This window comes from Rhincodon typus, unplaced genomic scaffold, assembly GCF_021869965.1.
Source record: "Rhincodon typus isolate 14 unplaced genomic scaffold, sRhiTyp1.1 hic_rhity00001609, whole genome shotgun sequence".
Lineage (NCBI taxonomy): Eukaryota > Metazoa > Chordata > Chondrichthyes > Orectolobiformes > Rhincodontidae > Rhincodon > Rhincodon typus.
The window spans coordinates 1-25,000 of record NW_025967247.1 but is presented as its reverse complement, the minus strand read 5'-3'; the positions used below and the strand labels follow the sequence as shown (position 1 = coordinate 25,000).

Sequence of the window (25,000 nt, the reverse complement as noted above, 5' to 3'; positions counted from 1 at the left end):
ATTCATCAATTCTGTTCCTTGTCCTTTCAACGATGGAAGTGATGAATTATTTGCTCACCCTTCGGTTTACGTTTAACCAGAATGATTGGAGGAATAATCCACGTCGAGCAGTCTCATCATCCTACCTCACACTATCTAGGAAATGGGATTAGGATACAAATGAAGGTTGGGTATAGAACTTCTCATCTTCCTCCTCGGAATAGCACCCTGGAAGGATCCGCGAATTAATGTCTTCGCTGCTTTAACCATGTCACACTCAGTCTTCAGTTAGTGAGGTCATTAAACTAATTGACCCGTCCTGGACCTCTACTACAGCAGGACCTATGAGAAAGGCAGGACGAGTTGGACGGAAAGCATTCCTCCTCTCAGACCTCTACCTTTTGAAGAAACAACTGCTCAGAATGTGTCGGGTATGTTAGTAGCTTTGCCAGCTGAAGAAAGGGAGGGAACTGTTTGGTTTTGTAAGTTACATGCTGTACTTTAAAGAAATGCATAGAAATGCCATAAAAGGAAAAATGTTAGGAATATTTAGCCAGACATCGCAAAGCAGTACGTACAAAAAAAATTGGATTATTCCATAACGTCTGCACTAATCCGGTAGAATTTTCAGTAAAACCTGCGGGTACTAGGAATCCAGAATGAAAACATTTCAGGAAATATTGCAGGCCTGACAACAGCTATTGAAACTGAATTAGAGATAAAGGGACTCGAGGTCGTGAAGGACCAAAGAAACTTTACAACTTTTTTTTTTGAACTGTCACCGAAAACAAGAGTATTCATACTGGAGGTACATTATTAAAGAAAGCTATCTACGTTAACTACAGCCCCTTTCTGGGGGCGGGGGAGTGGGAAGAAACTAGCTTGTACTTTTGAGTAAGCGTGTGTGCGTTCACTCATATGACTGGAATCACGTTTGCCCACTTTCTGCTACATCAATTCCTGCAATTCATGTTAAAATACTACATGTCACGCAGGAATGTTACTCATTATTAACTTATCGTTGCTGGTTACATCTGTGACGACCGTTGAAGTGACAAAGATACTTCCAGCCAGTTTCTAACTTTGTCTTCCAGCTGACATAGTTTAAAGATGACCAACCTATAATGAAAGCAGGCTGGTTTGTGGTTTCTGAATCGTGAGGAATGTTAGCAAGGGAAGGTAAATCCAAAGCCGTATTAAAACAGCTCCAAACGAAAAAGATGTTTAGTGTTACAGTCCAGTTCAGGACAACATTGTAAAAGATAAACATGAATCCAAAAAAAAAAAATTGGCTTAACCTGAATAAATGTGCACCTGCTAGTTTGGCTCAGACAAATCATCCCATGTCCACACTACTAAACTTGCTGATCGTAGACCGGCTGAAGCTAAAAATAGTGTTCCTTAAGAGGGAGAAAACAATTGATTGGAGTACCTGCCCCCCGAACACTAAGTTACAACTCCTGCTGGAAGTCCTATGGGGGGGTTCAGCTGATCAGTGGTGTCCGTAGCTAGATTCACGTGTGAAGAATTATTAACCAGGTGAGGTACTCAAGCGTGACCGATTTGAGTCAAAAGTTATTTTTGTAACAAGTTAATATCTGAAACTAGAACTGCAGAAATTACCAATGCAGGTAGTTGTTGCAATGTCTGTACTGGCTTTTCTTTTAAATTTGGCGGATGAGTTGTAGGGGGGATAAAGCACATCTGTAAACTAAAGTTGAAGGAATATATAGTAGATTATGGGGATAAGGCCTAGTATCACCTCTTTCTCCGGCAGCTTACCTCCAAATAACTACTTCATTTGAATTTGTACGTTACGATCCTGACCTTGCACGAAGGGTGGCTTTGTGTACAATACCCAGTACAAGCTTCCTTTCCATTTCTGGTGTATGGTTATCGAACGACATAACCTTCGATCATAATTAAATTGGTTTGGAAAACTAGGTGACCTAGATTTATTTCCAGTACACATCAACCAGAACTAAATATAGAGCATGCCATATTTAAGTAAAGTGGGGTTTGGATTTTTTAAAATGTTAATTATGGCCGCACTAATTAATTAACGAGTGAATACACAGGATTTGTTAGTTAATTGAAGCTCGAGTATCAGTTGGACCCTTACGGCACCAGTTCTCCCAGTAGCTTTGCAGTCCAACTCATCTTAAATCAACTACCCTTTTCTGTAAAGCGCTCGAGGAAGGCGAACACAGAAATCGAACATCTGTAATGCTTTCCATAGTCGAAGAGCTCCCTCATACTATTGTTCTGTCCGGACATCTTGATGGTTAGATTCCTCCAAAGTAACAATCATAAGTACTCAGGAACGCATGCAAAAGCATTTTTCAGGGAATACCAATGACATTAGCAAGTAATGTTAAAGAAAATATTTGTTAACAAACTTCAAATCAAAGCCAAATTACCTGACATTAAACGTGAGGTTAATGTTGGTGGATACTCAGTCTACTAACTTCACTGGAGTAATTTCTCGTACTAGTTACATTCCCTCCTCTCTTGAGCGAGGCTTAGTTAGTGTCAAGTTAAGGATAATTGAAACTTCTTCCAAGAATTAGATTCGAGGCGGTTCATTGTGAACATAGAACAGCACAGCAGGCCCACTTTCATCTCTTCATAAAACCTTACAACCGGAAATCTTCACCTTGATTTTCGGCATGAATTTAAACATGCAGCAAGTTTCCAAATACGCCAATATTTGATGTGAATTTTACATGTTAAATCAAAAGCATGCATCGTCAGCATAATCGTATTAGGTAAGAGGTGCTCGGTGATGGGGAGGGAGCTTCGGCACCAGTATGCTGTATTCGGGTTTTCAGAAGGCAGCTGCTAAGGTCCCACACAAATTGACAAACTAATTTGGAGCATAAGGCACAGGGGTGGATAACTTAGAGGACTTCTGGCCCCAGTGGACACTACCACTGCACAAAAGCCCCAACAACGGATAGTTGTTACAACAGTCACATTAGGTCAACTTTTAACTTCATTTTTGAATGGACTTAATTTTATAATCTGCCATGATGGGATTCAGACCCATGCCTCCAGACCATTAAGCAGGGCTTCTGAATGTCCAGTAACATGACCGCTATGCCATCACCTTGCACATACACAATTAAAAATACAACTTAATTGTGATATACTAGTATTAATTGAAGATTAGTTTATGGAAAGAAAACTGAAGAAATAAATGTGTCTTTCTCAGGTTTGCAGGCTGCCGTTAGTTGGAAACTGCAAGTAGTGGTGTTTGGGCTCAGCTGTTTACAACTTGTATCAATATTGATGGGGACATTTGTGAAGTGGTAGTGTTTCTATCCCTGGGACAGGAGGGCTTCGTTCAAGTCCCACCTGCTCCAGAGATGTGTAATTTAATCTCTGAACAAGTTGATATTCCTACATTTGGCAAGGACATTACAATAGGTGGAAACGTGTGGTGTGAGGAGGCTACAAAGACACTTCAAGGAGATTTGGAGAGACTGAGTGAATAGGAAAAAAAAGACATAAATGAAATATATAGTGAATAACTAAATGCAGGGTATTTCTTAAATGGAGAGACTGGCAAGTATCCTTACTCGTAATTAACAAAACTAACATGTCGGTGCAACAAACAATTAGGAAGGCAAATGATAGTTTGACTTTTGAAGAATTTTGGTGGAGGAAAGATCTCTTTCATCGATTGTATGGGACCCTTGGTGAGACTGCACCTGGGATTATACTGCAGTTTTGGTTTCTATGCCTAATCACAGGAGTGCAATGAAGGTTTACCACACTAACCCGTGGGAATGTGCTACAGTCCGATGAAGTGACGAGGCCTGTATTCTGTAGAGTTAAGAATGACAGTGATCTCATTTAAACTTCTTAAAGGCTAAATAGGGTAGGGTTTCCCTGGCTATGGAACATGGGAACAGTCTTACGATAAGGGGCAAGCTACTTAAGACTGGGATATGATGGGATTTCCTCACATGAAGGGCAGTGAATCTATGGAGATTATGGAAATTCTGTAATCAAGTATGTTCAAGACCGAGATCAATAGTTTGAGATACAATTGACATCAATGGATTTATGGGAGTTTTATAGAAAAATGACATTGAGGTAGATGATCAGTCATGATCTAGAATGGCAGAACAGGTTCGTGGAACGGAATGGCCAACTGCTTCTTGTTTCTATGCAAGAGCAGGGAAGTGGTGCCTGATATCCTGGTCAGTTTTTATCCCTGGTCAGTTTATATATAACAGATTATCTAGGGATTACCACATTCCAGATTGCAACCAGTTTATATTGTTGCACAACGTTCCTTAAATAAGTGACTGCATTTCATTTCCTAAAAAAAAAACTTTCATTGGGGATAAAACGCTTTGTTTGTGAAATGTGCTATATAAATGCAAGTCCCTCCCTACCTAAAATGCCATTCTGTAATTATTACAACCAAGGAACTGCATCTACAGATGTTGTCATTGGTGAAAGTTCAATTTATACCACAAGATGATTTTACTAATTAACAGAAAAACCATGACAACCAAAAAAATCAATTAAAAGTTTGTTAGACTTACCTTATGATGTTGTATCCACAATGTTTAAATGGCATTTTAAAAATTGGGGGAAGAGATAATTATGCAGTCACTACACTTGTGCACTGATTTGGGTCATCAACAAAAGAGGTATGCGGTCCTGTTTGAGGAACACAATGAAAGCAAAAGTAGATGTATCATGATAATTTGCTGCTGTAAATAATACAACCTTTCACCTTAAAAAAAACACAACTTTCTTCCCTATCAACATCCTTTGAGCTATTTCTCAAAGTTCTTTCAACTTTGGAAACCGCATTAATCATTATAAAAATGTCACCATAACATGCTTCTACTTCATTGAAATCAAGAATTTAGTAAGAAAGCAATTAAAGGATATTGTCAATTTTTCAGAACAAAAGCAATTTAAAGTAAATGTAAGTAAATAAGATGCAAGTAAAAGACCTCATGAAATCTGATGAGGACCGTATGAAAGATCATTTAGATCTAGCGGGATCTCTATTGTTAATCAATTGTGGCAAAATGGAGAATTCTACTTTCCTTGGATAATAGGGTGATTGAACACAATCCTTTCCATTAATCTATGTATTAATTTTTAAAAATCTCTCCAAAGAGTCAACAAGTGTTATTGAAAGTCTGATTTCAGGTTACTAAATTTAGTAATCAATTATGCATAGCAATCTTGAACTGGAGCAATTACACATACACAAAGCAATTTAATCACTAAAATTCTCTCTTCCTCAGCTATAAGAACAAAATTCAGTTGGTATTAGCCCTTGATGCATGGGAGATTTAAAGAAAAAAATTGCAATCATTTACAATTATTGAAGTGACAGAAAGATCAAATGAAGCTGTAATATCTAACCTCTTAAATGCTCAATCTGACTTGTGAATGATATCAAATTTCAAGTTAAAGTCTAATGTAAGTCCTTGAAGTGATTTATTAAATCAGCAATTTAGATGTTTATCATACTACGCCCCATCAAGAGTAAAATCATGACCAATGTAGTTTCTTAAAAACATTCTCAAACTCTTAATCCATTGCTTCTAAATAGTGCAACTAGGAGTGCAAAGTAAGAGATCTCTTCATTTTTCAGTAAACCTTCTAACCCATTTTACATTTACATGAAAATGTTACCACAGAAATAGGACATTTCACTACTTGATAAACTTTGAACTTTGAGTGCTCCAAGATTTGCTGGATTTCTTTTCATGTTACAGGAACAGAAAGAAATAGACTGGATGTAAGAAACCAAACTAGGAGCATACGCTGAAGTACACCTTTTATATACAGGAAAACTGGAAAAACCGAAGGGAGAAAAGTGTAAAATTTACAGAAAGAAACCACAATTTGGACCAATGGAATTTATATGTTCCAATTCTTTGCTTGTAATAATAACACAAGTCTTGTGTGATAAGTTTGTTTTTAGAAGGGTGAAAATTTGATTAGGATATTCTTTAATAACTTCATATTTAAATCCTGAATATTTATGGATTATCCCAAAACACCACACAAGTATGACTTACTGCAAGCTCAAGATACAGTTTTACACGGGTTTCTGCAAAGTGGAAACAGAACACTCCAAAGTAATAATCTGCCTCAAAAGCCATGGATAAGAAGGTTTACATCAGTGTGTAACACACAAGAGCTTACACAGATCAATACTACTGTAGGGTACAAACAAAAAGCTAAGGTAGTTCACAAGTTCTGAAAAGACATTGGACAACAATTTTAAAATATGCAATAAGGTATCTAGATTCCCTTTAAGAAAAATGACAACAGTCTACCTTAAGTGATACTGAGCTACTGTACGTTGATAGGATTCTCTAATGCATAAGTCATGCTTTTTGTGGTTGAGACTCAGTAGGTGTCAGTTCTGGCTCTTTAGCAGGTGAGCACTAAAGGATTATATTTAGCAATTAAGTAAGGGTATATTTAATAAGTAAATGTTCTCCCACCTAAAGATTTAAAGCCCTTGATGTAGCGTTCTATGTCTCAAAGGGTTTCTCAAATCCCAAAGTATTAGGTGCTATGCTGGAGCTAAAACAGGGCTGTACTGTATAAAACGATCATTCAAGTATATTGATCAGCTGCACTTCTGATTTTAAAGATTCTCATGGCTCTCCATTTTTGAATTTAAATGAAGCACAAGACAGATTCAAAATTGAAACACTTACCTTTTGTAGTACAAGCTTGTGAGCAAAATGTTTAAGATACCACTCTTCAAGTGGACGTTTCAACAAATAATTCAAAATTCTATCATTGTATCCAATGCCATAAATTAGAAAGACATTGCGTAGCAATTTCAAATTAAAGGCAACACTGCAGTTAGGACAGCTTTTCTACTTTATTACAAAGAGAAGAAGCTTTAATGTGGTCAGAAAATACAAGATTGATTTTTTTTTAATTCTTTTTTTTCCTATGAAATGCTGCTGTTCAACCAGCCATTGTGAATTGTCTCAGTTCACTTCCTGAAGTCCCATCATGTTCAATTGGGTATGGATGTCCTTGGCTGCTGAAAATCTGGCCCTTAAGTGCACAGGGCGACACAGCGGTCCCCTGCTCAGCAGTTCCCGAAATGTCCTGTTTTCATGTATTGCATCCATGCACACCTCCGAAAAATGAGGTACAGCAGGGCAAATATTTTCCAAAATAGATGTCATATATATAATATATACACATTCGTACATACATATCTTTATTCATGTGATGTCCAAAAATTAAAAAAATGTACACTTTTATTACAAAATTGTAACAAAGACTGGACAGTGTTTTGCTCATTCTGGAAAGATGAAGCCCAGTGATACACAACCGTGGAAAATGTCCAGAGGTCGTGGCAATAACGTTCACTTAAACAGTCAAATGTTCTTGCATTTAACTTGGCGGAAATGCCATTCAAAAACATTAGGGGTAGTAAAATGAACAAATCAAATGCAGGCTGCTTATCTTTCCAAATGAAATACAAGGAGGATCTTCACATAAAAATGCACTAAACATTTTTTTTATTATTACCAGTAATGCTACAACGAACAATGCAAACTTTTTAAATTTTTACACTTTGGAAATTTAGCAATGAAAATGTTGTCGGTCCACTTGTCCTTTAGCAGAACAAAATCTGCCTCTAGGCTGAAATTATTTTGTGTGTCGTTTTCAAACATACCCTGCTCAAAATAATAAAAAAAAAACAAAAAAATACAAATTCAGTTGTGTTGGGCAGCACATAATTACTAAGGCAGGACTTCAAAATGTCGATCCATCCACATGAGCCAATTGCCAGATCCTCAAAGAATAAAAACCAGGATGCCTGAGCCACTTCGGTTTCCGCAGTTTGAGTATTGTGCTGAGACAGCCATACCCCATGAACAGTTAAGTCTTTAGAAGGCTTGCTGAGCAGGGTTGTAGTTCAAAGATGACGGCAGATGAGGTCTCTCCTCTAGTTTATCATACTCCAGGTGGAACTCCTGAAATCCCAAAAAGAAACAGTCAGCCATGTGGCAGCAAATGTCCATTGAAAAGGAAAACAAGACGCAGCTTACATGCTTAGATGTCAACATCAGTAAATGCAAGTTGTGTTTTGTGTACTTATATAAAAAATGCCATTGATGAAATCCACAGAATCCCTACAGTGTGGAAACAGGCCATTCGGCTCAAAAAGTCCACACCGCCCCTCCGAAGAGCATCCCACCCAGGCCCGTTCCTCTGCCCTATCCCTGTATCCCATGGCTAACACATCTAACCTATACATCCCTGAACACTACAAAGTAATTTAGCATAGCCAATTCACCTAATTTGCACATTTATGGAGCATGGGAGGAAACAGGAGCACCCGAAGGAAACCCGTGTAGACACAAGGAGAATGTGCAAACTCCACACAGTCACCGGAGGTTGAAATTGAACCCAGGTGCCTGGTGCTGTGAGGCAGCAGTGCTAACCAATGAGCCACCCCAGAAAACTGTAAGGTGGAAGTAGTAGGTATAGAAAACTGCAGATATAAAAAGGCAAAGATTATATCACAAGTGACTACAATTCTGAAATGCTTCATTCGTGCTATTTAGGGTGGCTCAATATCAGAAGCGTCCATATACAAGAACAAAGATTTAGAAATTGTTTTGTGGAAATATGCTGCTCGTATAATTAGGCAACGATCTGGGCTGAAGGTGATTTAAGCACAAAGGATGAGAGACAACGAAGGACAGAATACATGTGATGGTGTTTCAATTGTGGACAAATTTTGGATGGTACAAATGGGAGGCTTGTAGCATTGATAAAAATAGTCAAGTCTGCTGCTCACAAGGCATGCACAAAGGTTTCAGCAATGTGGTAGGTGAGGTATGGGCAGAGGTGAGCAATTTTATTCATAGAACTTGATAACTAGGTTGTTGAGTGAAACAAGATCGTTTAATAACTTGTTAGGCTAATTTGTTTGGATTATGTAACAGCATGGTTATGCAGGGAGATGGAATAATAAGGGAACAGAGTTCTGGTGGGGAACTGAAGCTGGAGAAAGTCGCTGTAGGATAAACAGTCTGACAGTACAAAAGTAACAAATGGGTTGAGTAAAATGCAGCAGAACTGGAGATCATCAGCATATATTGTGTCAGATTTAGCCTAATGAAAGTACCTCAATGATATCTGCTAAAGACACCAAGCTAGCTTCACTGCAGTAATGAAGTAGCGCTGTCTTTGCAATGCAATGTTTACCCATTATCTTATCTCCTGGATGAGAGATCTTTTGGGAACTTTATTCATCAACCAAAGATGATCAAAAATGGATTATCAAGCTATTTACCGCTATTTGTAGAACGTCAAGCGACTACATCCGCTCCATTTGAAAAGCACTCTTTTGGCTATAAAGTACTTGCAATATTGAAGTAGTGAAAGGCACTATATAAATGAGTTGTGAAAAACTATATCATGAGGTCTCCTGTTGAGGTCTCAGATGTGCATCAAATAGACAGAAGAGAAGCAACGAACAGATTTTCGAGGGAATCCTGAATATGATGGGCCGGGGGCCGGGAAATAAAGTAACAAATTACAACATTTCCACTAGCTTAAGGAAACAGCTTGCATTTTACAGCCCTTTATTAAACATCTCTACATACATTAAATCTCTGAATTATTGGCATTCACAGCATACTGTATGCAACAATATAGCCCTATTAGAAGCTTTTGTTAAAATTAGTCCTCTCTTCTGTCCTACTCACTGCAACAACAATAAGCAGATTATACATTATAAGTACACATTATTCTTTGAATTAAAATGAGCATTTCAGTAATTCTGAAAAAAGACATTCTGTCAAAGCTTTTCATCAGAACAATTCGCTTGATATTAATTCAAGGGGAAAACCAACATTTACATTGCATGAGAGTCTCTTTACATCTCTCATGCAGTATAATGTTGGTTTCCCCTTGAATTGGCATCCTTACAAATTGTCCTGATGAGTACATGATGAAAAGCTTTAATAAAATGTCCTTTCACAGAAAATTGCAATTCTGAGTCTCCCTGCTCCAGGAAAGATGTTGTTCAACTTGAAAGAGCGCAGAAAAGATTTACAAGGATATTGCTGGGATTGGAAGGTTTGATCTATCGGGACAGGCTGAATAGGCTGTGGGGCTTTTTTCCTTGGAGCATCAGAGGCTGAGATGTGGCCTTTATAGAGGTTTATAAAATTATGAGGGGCATGGATAGGGTAGGTAGCCAAGGTCTTTTTCCCAGGGTAGGAAAGTCCAAAACAAGAGGGCATAGGTTTAACGTGTGAGGGGAAATATTTTAAAAAAGGACCTAAGGGGCATGGATGGAACAACCTGCCAGAGAAAGAGGAGGTGGGTACAATTACAACATTTAAAAGACATCCAGATGAGTAAATGAAATAGGATGGGCTTAGGGGGATATGGGCCAAATGCTGGCAAACGGGGCTATCTCAGTTTAGAATATCTGGTCAGCATGGAGAGTTGGACCGAAAGGTCAGTTTCTATGCTGTATAACTCGGACTTGATGACTGTATTACAAAATGACTTTTTGTTAGCATTTGCATTTTAAAGACAATTGATTGTACTGTAATAAATTATATTTGAAAGAAAAATTACATATAGTCGCCAAAATATGACTTCAATGCTATTTTGGAGAGTTCATTCAATACAGGAAAGGATTTTTTTAATGTAGTGAAACCTCAATGGAACAGATGGTGCTAATCATTAACAGTGATGGACTGATATCACCACTTGGTGCTTGAATAAAGCAGTCGGACTAGTTTGAAGAATGGTTTGTATTATCACTTTGACTTAGTCACAGATTCACAAAATTACTACTACACAATGCTTTTAGTAATATCTTATCTAAAGCTACTTCATGGGAATCTGGAACTTCTTTGATCAGAAATTCACCTAAAAAGGAAAGACCTATAATTTTAGTAAATGTTGTTTGGTTGACTGCACTTGTCTTCATTGATAAAGATTTAGTGCCTGAAGTTTACTGCAACTGCCAACTCTGATGTATACTACTTGATGTGTAGAGAAAGGTCTCCTAGATCGAAGGCCACAGATCTAATTCAGACAATTGTCAAATTTTTGAAAAAAAAAAGCCATTGCTCTCAGAATTTTATTTTCCTTAAAATAGATTATAAAATCTCCTTTAGTTTAATACGCAAAGTATTTAATTTATTTTCAATGATTTAAGTAAAAAATTTCAAATTATCCCTTTACAGCAAATATATACACAACTTTATGGCACTTTATGGAAATGTGAATGAAAGGTGCCAAGTTATATGCGAAACTTGTACTGCTGTTTGATCAGTGAAACAAAAGCTTTGTGTGATACTCCAATACATTCTGAAGACTTGCTCAGCAGGTGCCAATTACCACATAGCAGGATAATGAAAAGTTAACATTTTCGCTCGGAGATCAGTTAGTTGACCACTGGGGAGTTGCAAAATGCTGTTTTACATCTGAAGCAGCGCAAAACTACATATCCTCTGAAAAAAAGCTGATTTGCTCCCAGTGTTTTTCTGGGTAACAGCAATTGTATTGCACTTCCTGAACTGGGCAGATGCTGAATGTGTGGTATAAGTGAGGATACTTCTCTTCATCATTACCAACATGCCAGCTTTCTTCTTTTGAACTAGATGGAATTTGCAGCACACTAGTTCAACTTCCATTGGTCAGCCACTGAAACTGGGGACTAATGTGAAAACAGTACACTTACAGGGACTGACAGCTATTTCTGCTTTGATTATATTGGGCACCTGGATTTTAAGTAATGTTTTGGGGATCTGATCCTGTGATTCAATCCGTTTTCTGCTTTAAATGCAAAATCAAAACTATGCCTCTGGCCAAGAGTCATTTGAGTAATGTTTTTAGACAGCACAATTGGTTTTGTAAAATAATCTGCATCTGACATGAAGTGCAAAATTCACTGCATGACATTCGAGAGGTTTGAAATGTGCCGTCACAATCAGCATAAGTAAATATTTTCCATTTACTTATGAGTACTGCTGAATTTCTTTTAGTTTTCAATATTTAGGTAAATGATTGCTTTTTAACTCTTTTCTTTGTGCTGTCTTGGAGTTGTTTTTGAACCTGGAGCTTCTGGTACTGATGACTGGCCACCTTGTAATTATTGGCGACTCCCCACAATAAGCTAACACAGTCAGATAAAATTACATAGTTTAGGCTCCAAGTGCTTTCTTTTCAACAAATCAGGATAAAATAAGATTATGCAACCAGCCAGTGTCAAAAAACTAATAACTCCAAATTGTCTCCTTTCTATAGGCAGAAGGACTTAATTACATCTAGGCTAAATCTGAAACAGGAAGATGGAGGAATCACATAAGAAAATGATGGAAACGTTATTAAAAAGTTTGGAAGAAAAAGCAAAAATGCAATCTAAGTAAATAGTACCAACTTAAAAACATAAATTGTTGGAGAACCTCAGCATGTCTGGCAGCATCTGTGGAGAGAAAGTAGGGTTAACCCTAACTCTGCTTTCTCTCCATAGATGCTGCCAGACCTGCTGAGGCTCTCCAACATTTTGTTTTTGTTTTAGATTTCCAGCATCTGCAGTTCTTTGTTTAGTACAAACTTTAATATTATTGAAAAAGACACATTGTGTCAAAGATATCCATCTAGCACTCAGCAGGATATTCATAAGAATACTGGATGTAAAGGGGAATAATATTTTATACTGTATGAGAAGAGTTGGCACTTGAACTCTGATCAGTAGAGACACTGCTATGTAGAACCCATCAGTTAAATAGGAGCAAGAGTAAGCTATTCAATATGATCATGGTTGATCATCCAACTCAGTATTCTGATCTTCTTCCTCCCTATACTCTTTGACTGATAGTCAACTGTCAAGCTTTGTTTAAGTTTGAACCAGGCAAGTTGGCTGTGGTCAAAATCTAACTGGTGTATTCTATATGGTAGGCTCAGTCCACTTGCCAAGCAATCTGCACTCTTCTCACATAGCATATAATATTGTTCCCCTTCAAATCTGTATTCTTGCAAATGTGATGAATGCATGACCCAAAGCTTCAATGAAATGTCCCTTTCAGCAATATTCAAATTCTGTATTACCAAATGACTGATTCATTATATAAACTGCGCACAAGGTGCAGATAAAATGGGTGGGATGGAATGTGAAAACAGACCATGTTCCATTAAACAGGTCTTGTTTAAGTTGTTATTTTTGCATCTTGTAGTTAACGATCAGTAGATTCATTATCATAGAATAGATATATCATAGAATCCCTAGAGTGTGGAAGCAGGCCATTTGGCCCAATGGGGTCCGCACCAACCCTCTGAAGAGCTTCCCACCCAGACCCACCCCTCAACCTATCCCTGTAACCCTGCATTTCCCATGGCTATCCAGCTAGTTTACACATTCCTGGACACCATGGGGAATTCAGCATGGCCAATTCACTTAACCGCCACATCTTTGGACTGTGGGAGGAAACAGGAGCACCTGGAGAAAACCCACACAGACACAGGGAGAATGTACAAACTCCACACAGTTGTCCTGGAATTGAACCTGGGTCCCTGCTGCTGTGAAGCAACAGGGCTAACCACTGAGCCACTATGCTGCTCTTTGTCACTACAATTTAGCAAGGCACATCACAGAATAAAAGCAGGCTAAAGTAATAAAATCAATTGACTTGAAGTCAGTTACTGCATAGCCACAGTAAGCCAATCACTTCCTTCTATACTGCACATTTGGGTCTACAGTGCATGAGGTGAAATCTTCAAAAAATTGATAGCCTTGAGAGCACAAAACTTGCCACAGCATTCAAGTCTCAAGGGTTAAAACAACAGCACACAAATCTAGGCTATTTCAGCTATCTTTATTATCGAGAATCACAGGTCAAATTTGCTGGGCAAAAAGTACACAATGTTGTATACAAAAACACATTGGTTGTTTCCAGCAAACAGATGATTCTTAGTCTCTCCAGGAAACATTATCAAGTTAGTAATTTATCTGGCTCCTTTACAATAGAAGACAAACAATTTCAGCGTTATATAAAATCAATTACACATCAGCTCTTACTTTAGCAACCTTTCTCCAGTTAAGACAGTCAAAGAAATAGTATGTCCCCCTTTCATAGGTGTTGGTTTTTACTGTTGGCTCCATTCCTGGGGCCCTGGTGATCCAGACTCGCTCTTCTTTGTGGTACCTCCAGTCTCGGTTAAATCTACCAATTATGACAAGAAAAATATCTCTTGAGAAAAGACACAGGTTTTAATTAAGTTAAACATGTCCAAGAAACAAACTAGTGCATGGCAATTTATTTTCAAAACAATTGTAAATAAGAATCAATAGATTTTAATGTCAGTTATGCCACAGAAAATTTTCATTCAGATAGTGATATATTTAAAAAGACATACAACTCTACTGCTGCAAGTAACTGTAAGACATCTCCTCCATTCATGTAGTATAGATAGAAAAGGAGGTCCTCTCCATAGCGGGCAAGTTTTATTGCAGCAAGCTGTAAAATAAATCATTGTTCATTTTATCTTACATTTCAAATATGATGCTTAAAAACCTTAACTTTTACGATTTCATATATCTTCATGTATATTTCATATATACATAAGTGGGCCAGAGTATCAACAAGCTCCTCATTGTCACAAAAATATACAAATTATGTAATTTAGTATTCACACGTATTATGTTGTAATTGTTAATCTTTCAAGATAGATTTCATCACATAATCGGCACAAAGTTCCAGCAGCTGCCAGCAAATACAACCCAACTAAAAAGGAAGTATAGCTGTCAACTCAAGAGTATATAATCATACGATATGTTATTGGTGTACAGTCTGTTTAGAAAGACAAGAAAATCTGGCATTTGTATAACGTTTTCCATAGCCATAGAACATCTATGCCTTAGAGACAATGAAATATGTTTGAACTGTAATCATTTGTAAATATCGGTCAATTTACAACAAGCTTCCGCAAACAGTAATGTGCTATTAACCAGATCATCTATTTTTATGATGTTATCAGAGGGATAAATTTTCACCACAACACTAGGGATAGTTCCCTGTTCTTTATTGAAATTATGTCATGTGATTTCTTGTATCCACCCAAGCAGGCAGGTATGGCCTTGGTTCAACATGGTGTCCGAAGAAAAAATAAGATGACTTTGTGTTTTCATTTTCCACTTCCTCTCTCCTTTTTTTGATAGCATTGCATATTTTTAAATGGCAATGCCCATTCTCCTTCACTAACCCCATCAGCTTCTGTACCAGCTCCACTCTTTGGCCAAGCTCAAGCAATTAGTTAATCGTCCTAATAGATCCTTCTTTGAGATGGTGTCATTTTATGTGTGATTCTGCTTCTGTGAAATGCATCTATACCTTTCCTATGCTAACAGTATTATACGAACAGAAGTTATTGGAGTTTGAGAAGATTTGTAGCTTGGGTTGTGAATGAGGTTGTAGACATGCTCGCCAAGCCCAGGGGTTTGGTTGCAAATGTTTTGTCACCCTACTAGGTGATATCGTCAGTGTGCCTCTGGTGAAGCATTGGTGTTCTGTCCCACTTGTTATTTATATGCCTCAGTTTGTTGGGGTGTTTGATACCACTTCCAGTTCTGGTTTCTCAGTGATTTGTACACAGGGTCTAACTCAATGTGTCTGTTGATAGAGTTCTGGTTAGAATACCAGGCCTCCAGGAATTCCCTGGCGTGTCTCTGTTTGGCTTGTGCAATTATGGACGTGTTGTCCCATCTTTGTGTCCCTCTTTGTCAGTGTGAAATGGGAAGTTATTGGAACTGATCTACGTAAGCTACTTGTATTATAGTTACACTATTCCATCAATATTGGCATTATATAGTGCTTCAGTTTTGTATCTCCTAGTGTGTCCACCCATATTGCAGAGAAATTGCTACAGTCCAAACAACTACAGTTTTGTTTTCCAAACTGCTGCAAATTTTTTTTATTTTACTGAATACTTATTATTTACTTAAGTTCATTTAGCTTAAAACATGGGTTGAATTAGATCTACATGCTCAGATTTTAACATCAACAGAAGACTTGTTTTGACTCCCTTCATGAAACACCATGGGACTTGGACTAGATATAAAATAAGATCTGTCAAACTGATTTCAAAGCAGTGATCTTCTCTTGCTTTAGATTTATACAAACCAATAACAGCAAAAGTTCCAAGTGTGAGAGAAAGAGTAATAGGGAAATTTGTAACAACCTTTCAATAAATTATGAAACAGTTAATGTGAAGAATCACACCTAGTTCAGAAAGTAGTCTGACTACACAGGATCTTTCGTAACTAGTGCCAGGAGACCTAGGCCAAAGTCAAAAATAATGTCTAGACAGTGTAACCTATACAAGATAAGCAAGAACAGGAGGAGTCAAAAAATTTGCTGGAAAAGCTCAACATATCTGGCAGCATCCATGAAGTGAAATCAGAGTTAATGCTTCTGGTCCAGTGACCCTTCCTCAGAACGCCTCAGTTCTGAGGAAGGGTCATGGACCCGAAATGTTAACTTTGATTTCACTTCTCAGATGCTGCCAGACCTGCTAAGCTTTTCCAGCAAATTCTGTTTTTGTTTCTGATTTACAGCATATGCAGTTCTTTTTAATAAAAAAAATTGATTCCTATCTAGTTTAATTCAGATTTCTTAATACTGGGAATACAAGAGGAATTATAAGCTACAGACAAGTCAGATTTTGGGCTCAAAACTAAATTCCAAGTTATTGGCATGCCTATTTAAGGTGATGACACAATAGGTGAATCTGGTCCTAAAATGTATCACTCAGGTTTGTCAGCTGAATAGAAGGAATAAAGTGATAAAGTTGTGGAGCTATAGAATATAGCAATATATAGCAGTCCTTGTTGCCCCAGGATGTCCTAAAGTAATCTGAGACACTGAATTATAATCACCAATGTATTGTTGGCAAACAGGAAAGTTTTCAAATAGCAACAAGATAAATTACTATTCTGTGCTTTTGTCAGTGCTAGCTACTGATCAGGTTCCAGAAGAACTACCTTGCTGTCATCAAATTGTGCATGAAATCATTTCACATTAGTGAGAAAGAAGTTAATAAGCACCTTGCAACAAAGTGAAGTTAGATGAGCTGAGGAGATGAGTATTTAAAGAGATTATGTTAGAACAGCGGTGAATATAGGATGATCCTGAAGTAGTAAGAAACTGGGAAGAGTGAATATGGACTAATAGTGCTTGCTGTGGTCCAGCCAGTTATTCAAGACTGTGTCCTATGTTTGCCTGGATGTGGCCCCTATCTATTTGTTCGAGGTCAAGGACAAGGTAAATCAAGTGTCAAGCAGAAAGCCAGGCTGCAGAAGTATTGTGGCAGATGGAGGACCAAAGGCTAGGCAGTTGGGTGTTCACGTATTCCGGGTAGATGATTGAGTGGGGTGGAGAAAATAGGAAAAGAATTTGAGAAAATTCAGTTGGTACAGAAAGGAATAACTGCTTAAACAAGGGTTCCAAAGTGTTAGAAGTGAGACTTGGGTTTGAGAAATCCATTCAGAGACAAGCAACATGTCACAACAGCAATAAGTCCAAATGGAATCACAGGTGTGTAAAGCTGAATCTACCAGATGATAGACAACCCAAAAGGACACAGATTCAACATTTATGGATAGAATTTCATTACACTGGTATCCACTAAAGTGAATGCAAGTAGTCAGAGGAAAGCAAAACTGCCAACTTTAAGTTGACTGAAAAAAAGTAGTCAGGCAAACAAACTGTGAACTAGTATATATCTGTTAGACTTAGGCAGAGCTGGCAGAGTTATTTGATCTTTCAATCTGTCAGCTAATCAAGAAATCTCAACCATAGAAACTTCAGGCCAATCTTGGATGTTAAGTATAAGGTGATTTTGTGCTAAGTATGGCCCATCTGATATGGAGCGGACATGACATTTTAAAGCTTTGTACCAACAGGGTAATACAGTCTGTTAATTAAACAGCGCATTCTTCAATGTTTATGCTTTACACATTGATAATTTAAGTGTATTAATAAAAATATTTTAACAACTTTTCTGTTTCATGTTTCCTTTGGCGGCAAGGCTCAATTTGTAAATGTTAATAGGCGGAACATGCACAACTGAATCTTAAATACTGTAAAGTTAAGCTACTCCATTATAAATCAGTACAATAATTCTCAGCACCATTTCTGACAACATAACTAGGTACTCAAGAAAAGTAAACAAAAGGAAAAAAATCTTGAATTCAACAGAACTTTTCTTTTTACAAAAAATTCATTACAGAGCATGTTCGGGGTTAAAATGATTGAACATGACTGTTTCAAATGCTAGAACAAAATTTCACAACATGGGAACGTGTTTCTTCCTTGCAGAATAATCAGCACATGTCAATTTTAAATTTTACATTCCACAACAGAATCTTCAATTACTAGTTTCACATCAGAAGTGTAACAGACTTCTCATCTCTCACCTGCATAGTTGCAGCCACAAGAAACGTTAAAATCTTGACCAATTACTCTGTTTAAAGTTTTTGAGAAGATTTGCAGCTCGGGTTGTGGATGAGGTTGTAGACATACCTGCCGAGCCGGTGGGCTTGGTTGCAAACGTTTTGTCACCCTACTAGGTAACATCGTCAGTGTGCCTCCAATGAAGCGTCGGTGTTCTGTCCCACTTGTTATTTATACGCCTCAGTTTGTTGGGGTGATTGGCATTGCTTCTGGTTTTGTTTCTCTGTGGTTTGTACACAGGGTCTAATTCAATGTGTTTGTTGATGGAGTTCCAGTTGCAATGCCAGGCCTCCAGGAACTCCTTGGCGTGTCTGTTTGGCTTGTGCAATTATGGATGTGTTGTCCCAGTCGAATTTGTGTCCCTCGTTGTCAGTGAGACAAGTAAGAATTGGTCAAGTCTCTTGGTACTCATGTATCCGTATAGTCAATTTTCTTCCAGTTTGGCCTATGTAGTGGTTCTCACAGTCCTTGCATGGTATTTTGCATATTACCCCAGTTTTGCCGGTTTTGGGTATGGGATTCTTTACGTTCGTCAGTAGCTGTCGTAAGGTGGTTATCGGTTTGTGGGTTACTCTGATACCTATGGGTCTGAGTAGTCTTGTGGTTATCTCTGAAATGTTCTTGATGTATGATAGGCTGGTAAATGATTCTGATCATGTTGTGTCTTCCTGTTGTGGTTTGTCTTGGAGGTAATGGTGGATTGTGCTTTTTGGATATCCATTCCTCTTAAAGACTCCATACAAGTATAATCCGCCATTACCTCCGAGACAGACCATAAAGGGAAGACACAAAACAACCAGAATCATTTATCACACTATCATACATCAAGGACATTTCAGAGATGACCACAAGACCACTCAGACCTCTAGGTATCAGAGTAGCCCACAGACAGACAACCATCCTACGACAGCTAATGACGAACGAAAAGGATCCGTTATCCAAAACACCATGCAAAGACTGTGAGAAAGACTACATAGGCCAAACTGGAAGAAAACTGACTAAACGGATACATGAACACCAACTAGCCCCCAGGACACATGACTAATTCTCACTTTTTTATAGAATCCCTACATAGTGTGGAAACAGACCCTTCCGTCTAACAAGTCCTCACCGACCCTCAGAGCATCCCAGCCAGACCCATCCCCCTAATCTATGCATCCCTGAACACGACAGGGCAATTTACCATGGCCAATCCACCTACCCTGCACATCTTTGGACTGTGGGAGGAAACCCACGCAGACACGGGGAGAACGTGCAAACTCCACACAGATAGTTGCCCAAGGGTGGAATCGAACCTGGGTCCCTGACGCTGTAACACTGAAGTGCTAACCACTGGGCCACTGTGCCGCCCCACTTGTTTCACTACACACTGACAATGAGGGACACTAATTTGACTGGGACAACACAAGCCAAACAGAGACACACCAGGGAATTCCTGGAGGCCTGGTATTCGAACTGGAACTCCATCATTTCACACATTGAATTAGACCCTGTGTACACACCAGTGAAAAACAAAACTGGAAGCAATACCAATCACCCCAGCAAACACAGGCATATAAACAAGCGGGACAGAACACTGCTTCACCGGAGGCGCACTGATGGATGTTACCTAGCAGGGTGACAAAACATTTGCAACCAAACCCAGTGGCTCGGCGAGCATGTCTACAACCTCAACTACTCTGTCATTTAGCATCAACCCTTTGCTCACTACCTGAGAAACATCCTGTCAAACCACTACCTTAAATCACTCTTCTCTGTCCCCTCCACATTGTTGTTGCAATCCCTACTATGTATTGGATGTACTGTAGCAATTTTCTAATCACATTCAACAGTGTCCACAAGCTCCATCACTTCTAGAAAGGAGGAGGAGAGCAGCATCGTCATATGAGCAGCACCATTTCAAGTTCCTATTTTGCCTTGCTACTTTGGAAAAATATTAGCATTCCTTCACCAATACTGGGTCAATATCTTGAAATTGCCTGCCAATGATCACGACTGCATCACCGCTACAGGGACTGCAGCAGTACAAGGCACAAAAGAAGGACAATGAAAGTTGCCAGTGCCATACATGTTGAGCAGAAACAGAACAAAACAGCCTCTGCAAGTTCATAGTTGTACCCTTTAAATACAGATTTTATACCCGAATCTGTTCCATGGATGCTGGGTTTTCTAGGATAACATGCTGTGCAAGTCATTTTTAAAAATATAAAATGGCCACATGGTTTAGTGTTAGGCTGAGATACATCACTGCCAAGCATAATATAATTCTTTCACAATTCATCCATGTATTGGGCCGGATGACTGCTTGTGTTATCCTATTCCTAGCCCTAGCATTGACGTCCATCATAGTTTTTCTTTTAATTTCATCTACGATTAGCCAATGCAGCCCACACTGGCGAATGAATAAAAGGTAAGCTTGCATTACTCAACTGCACAATGGGTGTCCATTTACCAATCTAGCCACTGGGAACATAGGACACTATCATATATATCTCAAGAGTTTTCAACAATGAATGGTCTCACAAAAATTAATCGACACACAAATATTGTGATTTTGGCAGTTTCATTGGCCCAGGTTTTTGACACAATATATACTGTATTATCCACATCATTTAAAGTCACTTTTTCCAGTGTTTAATATACTCACCTTGTCCCTAATGTGTATGTTTGTTAGATACTCCGATGGAACATGAAAATCTGTGGAAGAAGATGAGTGTTGGTCAGTTATTTTAAGACATATAAGTTTGTGAAGGAATAAACAGAACAAAGATCCATTATATTTATAGTAATTATAAAATCACCATTCTCACCAATATCTTGAGGTCGGCAGGGTGCTGATGCCCAAGGAGATGCAAATTTGGGGTAGAGATTTCTGTAAAATACTGATAATTAATCATACAGATTCTTGATCTAACAAAATAGCCAACTGCTGAGTCACTGAACATGACCTGATTAGCCCTTGTTACTGAAAGTAATTTTTTTTTTTTACTACTGTTAAATTATAACTGAAGAATTTCATAAACAAGAATGAGAAGCTAGTCAAGTTGTATACTTTAACATTTTTGAACAAAAAGGAGCATTACTCTCAGCTGCTAAACTGCAAAGAAAGAACCCAATGCTGAAGCAATTCCCTACAGTATCCAGAGTCAGGTCTGTATTGATACTTTGTACAATTTCCCACAGCAGCACATTCATGTATGACACAAGAAAGCATCCAGGTCAATGCTTTTAGGACACGAAACCATTTGTCATAACATTACAGAATACATTACAGTGAAAAATAAATTATGGTTAAACAAGATGAAATCCTTTAGACTATCAACTTCGCAAAACAGCAAAAATAAATAAAATACACAGAACACAAACCTCCAATCAAAAAGAATTCAAAGCTTCGAATGCAATTAATAGCACAATCTATATCTCAAACACCTAATCAACTATGTTCCTAAAGTTTATGTATTTTTCGAAAAAAGTATCCAAGATGATACAAGGTCATGGTTCAGTGCAATTGTTCAGAAGGTATATTCAATGGCAAGTATGATATTTGAGCAATTTAAAAGTGGTATATAAAGCTTTTAGATTTGAACCTGATAATATTCCAGGTTGCTGGCAATTACCTCTATCAATTTAGTCATTTTGTTAGAATTTTTAAAAATCCATTGGACACCTATGTACAACGTAACTTGTGGCAGACAAGAACTAGGACACGGCTTTTTGCTGCAGATCAATAATAGTGTTTGAGAAAGGGCAAATCCCAGGATGTTTTTCAAATGACAAGAAAGGTACAGCAATATAGTTTAAAGTCTAGAATTGTGTTTACCCTGGAGGAGAACGTACAGACACTGGTGTTTCATGTAAGCCCTTAGAGTTCTGCGTGGTTAAAAGGAGGTTTGGCAAGTTGCTACACTGCATCTTACAGACGTACTCACTGCTGCCAGTCTGAGCTGACTGTGAGGGGAATAAATGTGATGGATGGGCTGCCGATCAAGGCGGTTGCTATTCCATCACTCTCCTTCTTATGCCTTGCAGACGGTGGACAGACTGGAGAGTCAGAACGTGAATCATTCACTATCAGCCTCTGACTTGCTGCTGTAAAGACATGAGTTATATTGCTAGCCCAGTTAAATTCTGGTCAATGGTAACCACCACAATGTTAATGGTGGGGATTCAGCAATAGTAATGCCTTTAACCACCTCTTTACATTCAGGCTCTCTCTTGTTAGAGATGGTCATTGACTGTATGGTGGGAATGTTTCCTGCCACGTGACACCCCAAGCCTAAATGTTATTCAGGTCTGACTGCACATGGGATTGGGCTGTTTCAGTATTTGAGCAATTGCATATGCTACTGTACACTACAAACATCTTCAATTCTGATCTTATTATGCAGATAAGGTCCTTCAGGACTCAGACAGTTCTGTCAGTGGTGTTGTTACTTGAGTTACTGCTGGTGATGGACACTGAAGTCCCCCACCAAGAATACATTCCGTGCCTCTGGAACCACTAGTGCTTCCAAGTGGTGTTCAACACTGGGGAGTCCTGATTCATCAGCTGAAGAAGAGACGGTAACTAGAAAGGGGTTATGTTGCTCACGTTTAACCTAATGCATTGATGCTTCATGTGATAAAGACAATGTTGAGGACTCCCAAGGCCAGCCTCCTCCTAACTGTATATATGTTTCCATTTCTGCTTGATCTGCCTTGTCACCAGAGACAAGACCAACCCAGCGATCGGGTAGAGAAGTCTGAAAAATTAGCTATAAAGTATGATTCATGAGTATGACTAAATCAGGATGCCCTGATTAACCTGTGGGACCATGTGTCCCAATTTTGAACAGAAGTCCACAGACATTAGTACGGAGGAGTCTGCAAAGTCAACTGGACAGGATATGTCTATGTCATTTCTGGTACTTAGTGTTGAACTGACCATCCAGCATTCACCTATAAATTTTCAGTATCAATTTGATACAACTGAGTGGCTTGATAAGTGATTTTCTTGAAGCCAAGAGACACTGTAGATCTGCAGTTCCATACAGACCAGGGAGGGAAGGCAGATTTCCTTCCCTAAAAGGGCATTAGTGAACCAGATAGTTTTGCTAAATATCCTATAGTTTCATGGTCATTATTATTGACACTAGCTCTTTATTCCAGATACAGTAGTTTTGGATTCTTCTGTTCTACAATTTTTTTTAATTAGCATCAATTTATTGGTTTGCGTACAATTTAAATTATTATAAATGTCATTCAACGGAAAAGCTGCAAGCTCACCTGGCAGTTCATTTTTTTTTATTAAAAATGTAAACAAAAATGATTTGTGGAAAAATTACATACAGCCCTTTTTCCAGATTATGTAATGATCTTAGCATAAGAATGGCAGAAAGTGGGAATACTGCTTACTCTGGAGAGTTTAGGTTGAGACCTAGTGTTGTTAAATCACTGCCTAGTGCGAGATGTACCATGCCGGGATCAGTCTCTGCCGCTCGAATGAACGTTAAAAGTCCAATCATTCCAAACTGATCTGTTACCATTCCCGTAGGAATATTAGTGACTCGGCCTAAATAATAAGAAAAAAAACCATAAGAAAGGATCCTCCAATTGTACAGATCTTCCAATATTTGGAAATATTTGAATATGTCGAATATAATTTTGATGTAGTACAGAACCACCCACCGTCAGATAATACTTGGATCCCTTTTTTCTGCAGATTGTTGTTTTGCGTCGTTGAGCTCTTATCGCCAGGAAATTTGGGCCCGTCTGTACTAGATACATTTTTTCCCGGTGTATTCAGGTTCTGTAATTGAAATTTTTAAAAACCATTAATAAACTGCAAGAAGGAAAATCTGCAATTTTGAAATATTCATGTACAAGTTGTTGTATCCCATAGTGCTGTTAGATAAGAAGCTCGAAGATTCTGATCCATTGGTTGTGAAGGAACAGCATCAGATGCCAAAATCAGGATGCTGTGAGGCTTGACGTGATTGTGTTCAAGTATGCATAGTGCCTTTGTCCTTTAACATGGTTTAAAAACACACGTTTCAGAAGTGTATTGAAGAAACTTGGAGAGTTGCCGCAGTATGTCTTGCATATTACGACAGTAAAGCTACAATGTGGCAGGGCATAAGGAGTGGATGTTGAACATGGTGGATGGGTTGCAGAATACCAATTTCTGGCTTGTTCTAGCAGTTCCAGCATTTATGCTATGGTGATTGCGAGATGCTAATGGTGGGAAATTCAGTGATGGTGGGTGGTACTATGAAACATCAAAGGACAGTCGAAAGACCTTTCTCAGTAACATTTGGTAAGTGACATACCACACAACAGCTCTAGTCTGAATGTTGCCCATGTCTAGCTGCACGTAAGCTTTAACTATTGCGTTATAACTGCTTGTGAATTGTACAAACTGGGTAACAAAGCACCCATGAGTATCTCCTAATGCAACAAAAAGGCACTTAAGCACAATTATTATTGTTTAGCATGATGGAGGCCACGGCTACGTACGTGTTAACTGCCTTGAAATA

The 25,000-nt window shown here is 38.4% G+C and overlaps 1 protein-coding gene across 1 annotated transcript; it reads right to left on the bottom strand.

The window, feature by feature from the left end:
* Positions 1-6,843: 6,843 nt before the first annotated feature.
* Positions 6,844-24,273, bottom strand: LOC109938288 (CCR4-NOT transcription complex, subunit 2; the record flags this gene model as incomplete). The annotated part of the gene is made up of 7 exons (XM_048592650.1): positions 6,844-7,976; positions 14,054-14,198; positions 14,392-14,492; positions 21,133-21,182; positions 21,296-21,357; positions 23,880-24,036; positions 24,153-24,273. Coding segments are annotated over 7 exons (723 nt in total), but the record flags the coding sequence as incomplete, so codon positions are not given.
* Between the last annotated feature and the right edge of the window lie 727 nt (positions 24,274-25,000).